Source organism: Cucumis melo, chromosome 7 (genome assembly GCF_025177605.1).
Source record: "Cucumis melo cultivar AY chromosome 7, USDA_Cmelo_AY_1.0, whole genome shotgun sequence".
Classification (NCBI taxonomy): domain Eukaryota; kingdom Viridiplantae; phylum Streptophyta; class Magnoliopsida; order Cucurbitales; family Cucurbitaceae; genus Cucumis; species Cucumis melo.
This window is the reverse complement of record NC_066863.1, coordinates 8,556,556-8,569,067: the sequence shown is the minus strand read 5'-3', so window position 1 is coordinate 8,569,067 and position 12,512 is coordinate 8,556,556. Positions and strand designations below refer to the sequence as shown.

The 12,512-nt window shown below is 33.3% G+C and overlaps 2 protein-coding genes across 5 annotated transcripts; one reads left to right on the top strand and one right to left on the bottom strand.

Moving 5' to 3' along the window:
- Positions 1-4,750: 4,750 nt before the first annotated feature.
- LOC103487569 (uncharacterized) lies at positions 4,751-10,778 on the top strand. 3 transcript variants are annotated; one of them, XM_051087540.1, is made up of 8 exons: positions 4,933-5,324; positions 5,405-5,543; positions 5,687-5,788; positions 6,115-6,239; positions 7,192-7,487; positions 7,569-7,659; positions 8,325-8,744; positions 10,619-10,778. In XM_051087540.1, the coding sequence occupies exons 1-7, from the start codon at positions 5,214-5,216 to the stop codon at positions 8,718-8,720; spliced, it is 1,260 nt and encodes a 419-aa protein (XP_050943497.1). In that variant the 5' UTR covers positions 4,933-5,213; the 3' UTR covers positions 8,721-8,744; positions 10,619-10,778. The 3 variants fall into 3 exon arrangements, with proteins under 3 accessions (XP_008444128.2, XP_050943497.1, XP_050943496.1); XM_008445906.3 differs by lacking the exon at positions 10,619-10,778 and having other exon boundaries at positions 4,751-5,324; positions 7,192-7,478; positions 8,325-8,877; XM_051087539.1 differs by lacking the exon at positions 10,619-10,778 and having other exon boundaries at positions 4,934-5,324; positions 8,325-8,877.
- Positions 9,303-11,373, bottom strand: LOC103487570 (uncharacterized). 2 transcript variants are annotated; one of them, XM_017044358.2, is made up of 4 exons: positions 11,343-11,373; positions 10,772-10,890; positions 10,233-10,308; positions 9,303-9,761 (listed from the first exon to the last, which is right to left on the bottom strand). In XM_017044358.2, the coding sequence occupies exons 2-4, from the start codon at positions 10,803-10,805 to the stop codon at positions 9,524-9,526; spliced, it is 348 nt and encodes a 115-aa protein (XP_016899847.1). In that variant the 5' UTR covers positions 10,806-10,890; positions 11,343-11,373; the 3' UTR covers positions 9,303-9,523. The 2 variants fall into 2 exon arrangements, with proteins under 2 accessions (XP_016899847.1, XP_050943498.1); XM_051087541.1 differs by lacking the exons at positions 10,233-10,308; positions 11,343-11,373.
- Positions 11,374-12,512: the final 1,139 nt, after the last annotated feature.

Sequence of the window (12,512 nt, the reverse complement as noted above, 5' to 3'; positions counted from 1 at the left end):
AAAAGCGTGGAGATTGATGTTGACATTATGACTTGAGATGATGATGTCTAAAAAATACACAAGTGTTGTTAAAATTAAGATAAGATGATTCTTGTACCCTCTTAATTATAATTTGATGCCTTATCCTTGACATGTAATCTAGGATAAGATGTTCTATTCTTATTGTGTGATTTGGAATAGAATGCCTCATTCATGCTGTGTGATCTTGAATAGGATGCCTCATACTTGTTGTGTGATCTAGTATGAGATGCCTCATACTTGCTGTATGATCTGGTACGGGATGCCTCACACTTGCTGTGTGATCTGGTGTAGGATGCCCTCTCCTGGTAGACACATTATGTGTGAGAAAAATGATGATACTCGCCAATGCGTCAAGACTTCGTCACATGACTACAATTTGGCAAAAGAGTGTGGTAAACGCTTGAGCCAAGGCGAGGGTACACTAAAATGTCATCATGCATAATGATTCTGCAAAATAACTCATAGTATGTGACAGGCGTACGATGCGATAAATTGATAAATGGTTGTTTTGTATTTTGCTACAACGCATGTTCTAATAAAATGATATTTCAAAATGCTTGCTAAAAGATCCCACTCACTAAATGTATTTTTCTAATCCTTCAAATGTTTTATTTTATTTGCACTCTCCCAGGTAGCGAATGACATCCAACGTTGAACTTGCAGTCTTGATCACCTACCGTATCTTCTCAATCGTATCGTTTTTGTAGCGGTCATTGTCTACCTGCATAGCATATAGTAGCTAGGTGAGGTAAGTCTAAGTCTTGTTGCGTTTGATTTATTAGTTTTATGATTGATGTATTAAAAGTACGGGATGTACCGATTCTTCAATTATTAATAAACTTTACGATCGTCGAGGCTTCATTCCGCGTTAAGTTTCTTGTGATTTTTTTTATTAATTTTACTAACTAGATGTCCTTTGTGATTTCAATTTGTGAAATATCGTGTAGAATATTTAGACGGTCACGTCTCCATTCCATTGCATAGAGTGAACGTGGAATGAGGTGTGACATTATTTCTCTTGAATTGTATTAGTTCATCTTGCATAGCATTATTAATCTAGAATTCATTTTTAAGAGCTTCATTAACTGTAGTTGGTTCAATAAATGACGTGTGCTATATGTTTGCAATTAGTTTGAAATAACCAATTATATCTTTCTTTCTTGTTGTGATCCCAGTATTTAAATCACAAATGATTGTGCTTGTAGGATGATTCTTTTGAACATGTGTGGAAAGTGCACATTTTCTTTGGAGATTCTGAGGAGCTCGTAGTAGGTTTTCTGTGTTATTTAAGTCTTCACTGATGCTTTTATCATTAGGAACAACTAAGGAGACTTGCATTTTTTTGAGTTATGCTATCATAGAAAAATTCACCATCATTTGGTCGTCTGGGATAAATTTTCTCACTGTCATTTACAATAACATTGATAATTTCCATGACTATTTGAGTTCTTTTGTTAAAGACGTGATATGCTCTATTGTTTAAGGAATAACCTAGAAATATTACTTTATCAAAATTTGCATCTCATTTTTTGTGATATTCACGATCAGCAAGAATGCAACAGGTGCTATAAGAAAATATGAAATATTTTACATTAGGTTTTCTTCCTTTCCATAGTTGATATAGATAGTATAGGATATGTTCCTGATCATAATGCAATTCTGTTATGTATATGGTAGGCTGTGTTAATAGCCTCTGCCCAGAATTGTAAATGGATTTCTTTTGCATGTAACATAACTCTTTCATTCAACTACCCCATTCTATCGAGGGGTTAGAGGTGCTGAGAATTCTTGGAGTATTCCTTCTTGGTCACATAAACTATTAAATTCTTCATTTTCAAATTCTCAATCATGATCACTATGAATTCGAACAATATTCTTTCCTTGCTCACTTTGAAGTTGTAAGCACAAAGTTTTACAAACTTTAACTATGTCTGATTTTCCTTTTTGAAACTTGATCCATGTGTCTTGAGAATAATCAACGCACGCAAAATCATATTTCTTTACACCAAGGCTTTAGTCTGCATTGGACCCATTAAGTCCATATGGAGAAACTCCAAAACCCTATTAGTATAACACTTACCAACTTTTTTATGTGTAGCCTTAATTTGTTTACCGATTTGGCATTCTTTATAGATTAAGTCAAAGTTTATCTGCAACGGTGATATCCCCAGAATAACATATTCTTTTAGAGCTTTATTAACTAATTTGAGACTAATATGTCCTAGTTTTTTATGCTAAATTTGTGCTTCTTCTTCTTTTGATAGATTACATATAGTTTAATCAATTTTGGAGATCTAGTGATAGCAATTATTAGCTTGTCAAACCCCTTTCATACAAAATGAGTTATTTTTGTCAAAGACTACACATTGTTCTTTACAAAAAATTAATGTATAGTCTTGTTCGCATTATTGACTTATACTAATTAAGTTAGCAGCTAGACCTTCAACAAGTCTTACTTCTAATAAATTTGGTAGATTAGGTTTAAATATATTACCTTTTCCAAGAATTTTACCTCTAGCTCCATCTTCAAAAGTCACATGATCAGATGTACATTCCTTTAATTCTAAGAAGAAAACCTGATTTTTTGTCTTATGTCTAGAACAGCAACTGTCAAAATACCAATCATCTGCAGTTGTTGAATAGATGGTGAAAAAAGCTACATTGCATTTATTAGAAAAGATTTTTATTCTCCATTCCATTTTTGGTAAGTTCATTAGATTTATAGTTAAATGGATCAAATTTTTTAGGAATTTCTTTTATTTGAAAAATTGTTCTAGTCTTTGTTATTGTTTTTGTGATTTTCAAAATTGTTTGGACACTTGTTTAATTTTTTAACAACTTTAGAAAATTGTTTGTAAGCATGGCTATGGAATCAATTAAGTTTTCATCATAACATTTTTCTTTTTTGATAGGAGATTCTTCATTGTTTATGGAGTGAAAGATTGTCCTTTTTCCTTTTTGTCTTCTTTGTCAGAAATAGACGTCTCAAAAGTGTGTAAAGATTCAAACAATTCATCTAGTTTTAATATTTCAATGTCTTAAGCTTATTCTATTGCAGTAACTTTCACATCAAAACATTTAAGTAGAGATCTTAGAATTTTTTTAACAAGTTTTGACTCATGAATCTTTTCACCTAAAGCAAAAGACTCATTAGCAATGTCTAAAAGTCTAACGTTGAATTCAACAATTGTTTCTTCTTCCATCATTACTAAAGTTTCAAATTTTTAGCTTAATATCTGTAGTCGTGAGGTTTTTACTTTTAAAGTTCCTTCATAAACAACTTCAAGAATATGTCATGCTTCTTTTGCCGAGAAACATGTGTTTATTAATTTAAACACATTCTAGTCAACTCCATTGTAAATAGCATTTAGTGCACAAGAATTTTCGAGAGAGGCTTGATCTTCAGCATCTGTTCATTTTATTTTTAGTTTGAGAGCTGTTTTTCCATCAGTTGTTACACTTGGAGGTTCCCACTCAGTAACCATAACTTTCCATGTTTTGCTATCAATGGATTTAAGAAATGCAGTCATGCGAGCCCTCCAATAAGCATAAATTGTGCCATCCAAAACTGTTGGTCGAGTAGTAGATCCTTCTTCTTCAATAAGATCCATTGTATTAAACTTTGTTCTGATATCATTTGGAAAAGTAAACATTTTGCTTTTAAGATGTTACTTTAGTTAAAGGCTAGATTTTTAACTAAGGAAACATGGAGAAAAATGAACATTATAACTTTGATAATCCAGTTATGTGAATATCACCTACTTTCGGACATCCTTTATGCTTAGAGAAAGAGGTTTATTAATCAAGATTCAAGTGACTACAATACAGTAAGAGTGCTATATATAGTACTATGTTATTCTAGATGGCACTATGTTATTCTAGGCGACGCTCCTCCTAGATTGGTACTTTTAGTAATTGGAAGATATCAGATTCTTCTGGTTTAGATAATTGAAACATCCAATTATCGAAGTCTTCTTTTAATCTCTTAAGTTCATATGTCTTGGATCGATCTTGTTGAGATAATATAAACTTCATGAAAATAATTGTTTTTATTGAAGGTAAAGACTTACCTTTTAATCTTCTTTTGTTAGTTTCTTTCTTCGATGCGTCTTCTTTGATAAATTCGAAATAAAATGAAAACTTCTATTTACAGGTAGAGTTTGATGAACTTCAAACGGGAGTTGGAAACGCAATCTTTAGAGATTTACGGTTAAAAGAGATTTAAAGATTCTCTTTGAAGAAACTTTAGTAATTGTTTTGTCTTTAAAGATTTTCAAGTTTTTGATGAAGAAATTAAAATATATTCCTACGAGAGAAAGAGGGATAACAAAATCGCTGAAAAATTGAATAGGTTTTTTTTTTTTTTTTTTTTTGAAAAATAGTTATTTTTAAAGAAAACAAAATAAAATATATGGTACAAAAGATAATAGATTTGAGAATGTCATTGGATGCACTATAATTTATTTACAGATTATTCCTGAGCATACAAAAATTTGAAGTCACATCACCATCACCCCAATGGGATGAGGTTAATGTCATGGGCATAAATAATATGATGAAAGTGAAACATAGCATGACCAACATCACCACCAACGCATTTATTTAATTTTTTTTTTTTTTTTTAAAAAAGAATCGACTAATTATTTATTTGTTAAATAAATTAACATCATTATTTTATAAGGTAATATATATCTATTATAATACAATGTTGCTTTCCATCTCTCTCTCTTCAGTTATTCGTTTAGAAAGGGTCTCTACCATTTTTCTACTACTAATAATATTTATTAATTAAAACGTCATATTTTATTTTATAGAGATACAAAAACCCTTTATCCCACACCTGCCAAATTAAATGGCGCTTCAAAAACTTTCCTTTCTCATTTGTTTCAAAGTATAAACTACCATTTACGAAAAATAAATAAAATGTAGCAAAACTGGCTTTTATTTTTACTTTTCTTTTTCTTTTTATCAAACTCTCATAATTATGTTAGGGAGCTATATGGTATTTTGGCCTATGTCTTATATAAGACTTATTCGGGCAGGCCATTAAGCACATACGCCGTCGTGTTGTTGTAAAGAAACCCATAACTGACTCGAACGAAAAATAGTACGCGCCAAAGCAAACCATTTTCTTCATCGGGGCGGGCTTCATACTACAAAGTGACTGTACCGGGCATTGGCAACCGCCGGTAATGTCTGTATTCGGATGGTATGGACCTCTGATCGATCTCTCCGAAGCTGCTCTTCACGTTGGCGGTTTTGTTCAACTCCTCGTCTTCATTCATCGATCCACTCCTGTTGAGGTTCCTCTCTCTCTATTTCCGTTTACATTCATATCTTTCCCATTCTACTTTCGGAGCAACTCTTATTCCTTTGTATACAGTACAAATTGACCAGTGGCGGAGACGTCATAAGGACTGACATTAAGGTAGCTGATGATACACGGTCGTTTTTCTCTGTATCATTATGGCAGAAGAAAATGGCTGCCGCTGCAATTCCGGGCGATGTTGTGTTGTTGCAGAGTAAGCTCCGACGTTTAAATTTTACTCAATTAATGGAATGACGGAATCGACTTTCGCTAGTGATAAATTTCATCTGTAGTTTTAGGTATGATTTCTAAGGGCATTTATTTTATCTTTTTCCCCTTTCGTTCGGGACGTTTCAGATGTGAAACTAAGGAAATTCGGAGATTCAACTGAGGCAACAACTGTTCATTGTTCTTCCCTAGAGTGTATAATCCATCCTTACGAAACACTTGTCTCTGAAGGTATGTTAGTTTACGTCTACCGTTGCTTTTATTTTTGAGGAAATTTCTGCAATTTGTTGCATATTTCTCTAATAGATGAAGAACTGGTGCAACATATATATTTTGTGGCTTTTTCAGTTCATGATTTCCAGCTTAGCATTGTATTCTTAGTATTATGATTGGATTATAATTGATAGTTAAATTGCAGTTTTTTTAACGCACTGCTTTGATGAAATTTGTATGTCCTAATGAGTTATAGAAAGCTTTCTTCTTCAAGTTCTTAATAAACGACCATTTTTTGGATCGACTGGGGAGAAATGAAATCTAATCATTCTTTGTGTCTATAGGTGTAGATGAATTAACGGCCAATTGTCGAGCTGGTTTAGCAGCTAAAGAAAAGCTGAGGAAGGTTGTAGAATGGGCGAAGGGGGCTGGTTCTACCTTCCACAACATAAGATTGCCTAGTGACCAAGTATTTATATTTGCTATCTTTTTCATAATCATGCAGTCTCTCCATACTCTTTACTTGTGTGATATATTGCACATTAAAGCATGAGATCTATCTCTTTATATTATATTGTCCGACTGGTTTAGTTTGTGGAAGGTAGACGCAGCCTACTTTTAATATTTTTGTGACATGGCATTATCCTTCTTTTGGTAGCTGGAAAATAACATTTGTGATTGAATTTCTTTTCTGATTCATGAACTCGGTCCTTTTCAAGTTATTGTATGATCAAGTGTTTTTCTGACGACTTGCACATATACGGATGTTTTGTTGATTTTTCTCTTTTGACGCCTTGAATGGCTTCTTATAAGCTTCTTATAACTAATAGTGATTATCAAATTTGCCAGTAGTTGGCAACTGGGATTCATTTGACTTGTTGATTTGAATTATGAACTCTAGTGAAGCACACGTTACAAGACATTAGAAGGAACCTCCCTTCATAGGGTGGAGGCATGGCGATAAAGAGGTGGAGAGCATACAATTTGACCTTTTCGAATGAAAATCACAACTGACAATACGTTACTCGAATTGTCGAATGCAATTTTGTAAATATGGTATGATAGGATACGCTCATTCCAAATCACTGTTTTCATGGTCAACTCAGATACAAATTGTTTGAACATCAATGGAGATCTGAAAATGTAATCTAGTACCATTGACTGTGAGGTTTTTCCCATCCTAAGATACAATAGTTTTATTACAGTTTTCTATATAAGATATGATTGCATACAAATGTAGTCTGTTGATTATTATGGAAGCAGACTGACATTGTAGATTAAACATTTTGAACGAACTGAACAATAGTTTGGATTTGAAATTTCTATATGCATGGCGTATCCATCATTTAGTGATTACCTAATTCCATTTCGGACCCAAGTCCTAAATCATTTGTTGTATTCATCTTGTTGTGCCTGGTCAGAAAACTAACCAGTTCTTCCGTAACTGGAAATTGCCGGAAAAGGGGATGTCCAGAGACTATCTCTTGCTATCCGAAGTATCATGTCTTACTGAATCATGCAAGGTTATATTTGATGCGTCAATTGGGGAAATCTTTTTGTTAACCCCCTGGATGAATCTTGATGAACTTCGAAAAGAGAAGTTGTTTGTCAGCAGGCGATTGTCTAACGATGAAGATTTTGGTCTGGCAGAAGATCTCATTTGCACTGGTTGCCAGTTGTGTGGTTCGCCTTTAGGTCTGGAAAATGGGTACGAAAGGTTGCAGCAGTTTGTATTATTTAACTGAAGATTATTTTAATTCAGATTTCTGGACACTGATTGTTTTTCTATTGTCTTCAGGTCTGTGGATAATCAGATTTCCGTTCCACTTTGTTGTTCAAAAAGCTTGAACCGCCTTCATGTAGTAAGCATGATATATAGGCCTTTCATGGTATGAACTATTCTTGCACTTTCTTTATGTTCTAGACTCTATTTCACCTAAAAACCGAAAATACCATTAGCCTGGTCACGATGGGCATTAAATAATCCATTTTTTAGTGACTGGAGTGTTTCTAGCTTACCCGTCTTTGAACTCCTTTGCGAACACCTGATTTCAACCATCCTTTCAACTGCTTTGAACGAGTGTTATGAGTCTGCTAGTTTCAATTTAGAATCTCTAATAAACAGAACGCATCAACTAACCATCCTGCTGTTCTGAACATATATACCCTGCATTATATCACTCGATTTAACGTTGTCTTTTTAGTTGCACTTTGGGAGTTCATGTCTTCCCTTTCTTTAGACCACCTTTTATCAATCCCTTGTATGATATCCCGGAAGCTTCAAATGCTGAAGAGTCTTCTTCCATATAGTGTTCGGTCACAAACTTACAAAGTATGTATCTCACATTTCCATTTTGCTCCTTGATTGGATTCAAAATCACTAATCTGAACAGTTCCCGACATATGTGCTGGATTTACTATTCATGTTCAAGTTCAATAGTGAAACCCATCATCAGTTTGTTTCATCACGATGACTAGGAATGTCATATGCTTGTTTTGTCTCGCCTAAATTGTATTATATGTGTTTTGAATTTACTGTATGGTTCTACTGCAGCTATACGTATGGGATGAATCAGAATACCTTCCTCTGCTTGTTAAGAATCAAGCTGCAGAAATCTTGTTTGGTAACATCAAAGCTGAAAAGATTTATTCTCACTATAGTTGGCATAAATCCAATTCCCATCCCAACACAAATGCTGTTTCTGAATCAAGCCATTCCAGTGCTCCGATTGGTAATTCCCCTCGAGCATTCGAGAACGGAGAGAGGCCTTCTAAAACTTTATATCAAATCTGGTTGATTTTGCTGAAAATGTTGTTAGAACAAGGAAAAAACAGCCCTCTTAAATTTGAAGTAACGGTTAATACCAGCATGGATAAAGAGAATGGGAGATTTGAGATGGTTTCTTCGACATTTCCATGCTCCTTATTGATCAATCGGTCTTTGGACTGATCACATCCAATTCCCTAACGTAAGGTAAGAATTCACTAGTAAATTATGGACTTAACATTTGAAAAATCGATGAAACACAAAATTGTATTTTATGTTTTCAAATGTTTGGTGGTAGATTCATTAATTAAATTCTAATTTAAATAATTCTATTTTCTTATATCTAGAGTGTATAGACTAGATTTTAATTTATATAATTGTTCACAATTAGTTGCCTTACCTACTCTATTTTGAGTTGAATTTAAACTACATTTAACTTATGAACATGTTTTATGTTGCAATTTTTGTACAAGTATTATTTCGCAACATCATATAGATATTCTAATTTAATAAAAACAACTAAAATTTATAACATAACTAAGTTAAAGTTTTGACGAAAAACCAATAACCTAAAATTGAATTCAAATTGTCTACCATTAGAGAAAATATTGAAGTGAAGGAGAGGCAAGTGAAGAAACGTTACACATAAAGATTTATTTGAATTCGAACCTATTTACTTCTGAAACTGTTGGTTCTTCAAGAGAACAGTGAAACTAAATACTCAAAGTAGTTTATAAAATCTTAATGCACATGAAAATTCGTACCTTAGTAACTAAAGAATAATTTTATTGCAAATCAATAAAGCCAAGGCAAACGATTTCGTGAACCATAACTGATGCAATGTCACTGTGATTTGAAAGAAGGCTGAACAAACCCAGCCAAAGGCCATGCCACAAGAGTGTTCATCATTTAACACAGTTGGGGGAAGAAAAGGTCATTAAGCATGGCACGATACGAACGGGTGATACAACCGTGTTAGCAAAAAATCAAGAATGGGAATTGGAATCGTTAAGAGACGATTGAGGAGCAGAGTTTTGAGCTTCCTCTAATAGCTTCATTTGACGCTCAGCATGTTCTCTTTCACAAGCACTAATTCCCATTATAATGTCAAGCATAGTACCAGTTGTGCCAAAAAAGACAAGGGGTGCAAGTGATTTCCTCTTTATTCCCACTGGAATTGCTAGCAACGCTCCTGCTACTGAGAATACCCAAGTACCCAACGCACTGTGAATGTCCAATCGTCAATAAAAATCAACACATAAAGTACCAGTTAAAGACACAAGGAAAGGAGGGCAAAAAAAGTTCCAAAATGATCATTTTGATCCTTGTATTTTTTTTTTTTTTATCATTTTAGTTCATGTACTTTCAAAAAAAAGTTTATTTTGATCCCACATTTAAAATTTTTTGGTTATATTGATCACCATTTGCAAAGTTTTAACACAAGTTTTATACACAATGAAAAGCTTTAACAATCAAGTGCCATGCTAAAATTTTAATATATAAATATACATAAATATGAAAATGAAGGCACCAACCTCCACAACAGAGATAGAAATGGACATTTTGAAACTAAGGACCACTAAACATTTTAACAGTATATGAAGCAAAATGAATTAAATTACGAGACCAAACTAGAATTTAAACCCAAAAACTCATAGAACATTATGCTCAATAGGTGGAAGGTTGCAGGGTTACCTTAATAAAATGATACAGTTCAGATTACAAACGGTAGAACTTTTCGAGATTCCTTCTGTCATCTTAGACAAACTACCTACGTGTAGCTACTAAGTTATATTTACCAAAATTTAAACCATGGCTACACCAGAGTTAAGACATTCGGCACCACATTTTGAACAAATTTCTGCTTACATTCGATACCCGAAACAAGCAATGAGATTCAAGGATGAATAAGGTAAACGTATTGGTTTTGGAGTAAATACCCTACTTGGCAGAAGTTAAAGCTAGTCTTAACATTTAGAAACAAAACAACACATACATATCCCTCGGTTTTGGAAAAACTATCCTGTTTTTTTTTTTTTCTTTTTTTTTTTTTTTTTTGCTAAGCAATTTGAGATTTGCAGGCACAACAAGATGGTGTTACAAGATAAGATTCTAGAGGAATTTTCATTTGCAAGTATACAGTCCAGCTTTCAACAAGTGGAAAAGGAGAAAAGCCCTCAGAGATAGAAAGAAAGTGAAACGCGAAATGGGAAAGGAAGGAGAAGAGAGCTTACTTTGAAACTGAGCAATCCTCAATATGTTTAACATTTTCTTGGCTTCCCATATCTCTTCCTCAATAAAATCAACTCAATTACTACTGAGAAACAGCAGCAAAAATCAACTCCAATATTAGCTGAGAAAGAAAATTATATGTTAGCGTACAACATTCAACAATCTGAATATCAAAAGTAAACTTTAAGAAAGAGCTGTCCATGGAAAGAACAATCAAAACAATCCTAACTTCGAAATAATTCAAGGGTTTTCAAGAAAATGGGCTGGTGCAGAATTCAGATACAGTAAAAACACAGTTCCATCTTTTCATTAAACGAAGAAAATTAGCAGTTCTAGCTCAAACTCCCACCCTCACAAAATTATTATCAGGAACGAAGGTTCTAAAACCCACCCATAAACCTACATTTCTATTTGCACTCATTTCTCAGCTCGCAACACCTTAATAGTCATCACTCCTATGTGCAGAAAGGCCGAAAGATATCAAAATTAAATTTATCGCAGACAGAGGGGAAGCGAAGCTGAAAGCAGAAGAAAAATGGAGAAAATATACACACAAAAAAAACTTTCACACACCCAAACAGCGATTGCCGGCGGGGATGACGCTTCTCCGGCGATGAACTTATAGAATTACGATCTGGGGCGGTGAATTTTATGAGTCTCGTCTGAACGGTTAGCCCTAGAATCGAATGCTGTGGACTGTCGATGGCCTCGGCCACCCCATTCGGGGAAATAAATAAATAAAATGGAAATTGAAAAAGCAGTTCCATAGCTGTTTTCTTTTTCCCTCGCATGAGTAATGAAAGGGCTATTAGAAGTTATCTCATTTTAAATTTGTTATTTTTACGATTTAAAAAATTAATGATATATGTTATATTATCATAAAAGTTTCTAAATAAATATCCATTATGCATTAAACTTAATGTTCGTGTAGTCATGTGTTACTTTCTCTCTCAGCTCGTATCATGTGTGATGAAGATGTCAACCCTTAGCAACGTCAACTAAACTTTTAGTTGTCGTGTTATATTCTACCTCTTGCTTGCCAAATTGCCTATAAATAATGACATTTGTTAGGTTTTGAAACTGAGATACACGTTGGTGAACTTCCCAAATAAATGGTGTGGGAATTGAAAAGAATTTCCTAATTTCTTATTTATATTAGTTTATTTATATACTATATTTTATTTATTTTAATATTATATTTTCTTGATATTTGTATTTTGGTTGTGCCTTGTTTTCACAACACGTTATCAATACAAGCTTCAGTTATCTCCTCCATCGAAGACAGGTCCTAATGGTATGTTGGTTTCCTTATACTCGTTATAATTAATAAAATAAATATTATTTTACATGTTTGATATAGATTAAATTTCTATTATTTGATACTAATGGTAATAATTATTTATCATGAATGCTTGATACACTGAAATGTCATTAAGAATATGATCGGTAGAAAGTAATTATTCTACTTTTTGAATATGCTCCTACAGTAACAATATCGAGAAAATTATTTTGATTATACTTATTTTAATGTCTTCATGTGGTTGAATGAAATAACGAGTTATTGATTGAAAAACCATAAACATCGGTCAACTAAAGAACCAACATTAACGTTTTAAATTCTAATAGTGGTGGATCAAAATAATGAATCTTGACTAACTAAAACAATCTCATTTACTGAATGCTATGAATTTGACGACTATACGGTTATAACCGCAATAAAATAATAAATAATTATTTTTCGAG

Excerpts from the sequence above, each read along its gene's own strand:
- LOC103487569 (XM_051087540.1), top strand. The coding sequence starts at position 5,214 with ATGTCTGTATTCGGATGGTATGGACCTCTGATCGATCTCTCCGAAGCT. Across the intron at positions 5,325-5,404 it reads ATCGATCCACTCCTGTTGAG|TACAAATTGACCAGTGGCGG; the intron begins GTTCCTCTCTCT and ends CTTTGTATACAG. Across the intron at positions 5,789-6,114 it reads CGAAACACTTGTCTCTGAAG|GTGTAGATGAATTAACGGCC; the intron begins GTATGTTAGTTT and ends TTGTGTCTATAG.
- LOC103487570 (XM_017044358.2), bottom strand. The coding sequence starts at position 10,805 with ATGTTAAACATATTGAGGATTGCTCAGTTTCAAA. Across the intron at positions 10,309-10,771 it reads GAGGATTGCTCAGTTTCAAA|GTAGTTTGTCTAAGATGACA; the intron begins GTAAGCTCTCTT and ends AGCTACACGTAG. Across the intron at positions 9,762-10,232 it reads AACTGTATCATTTTATTAAG|TGCGTTGGGTACTTGGGTAT; the intron begins GTAACCCTGCAA and ends GGACATTCACAG.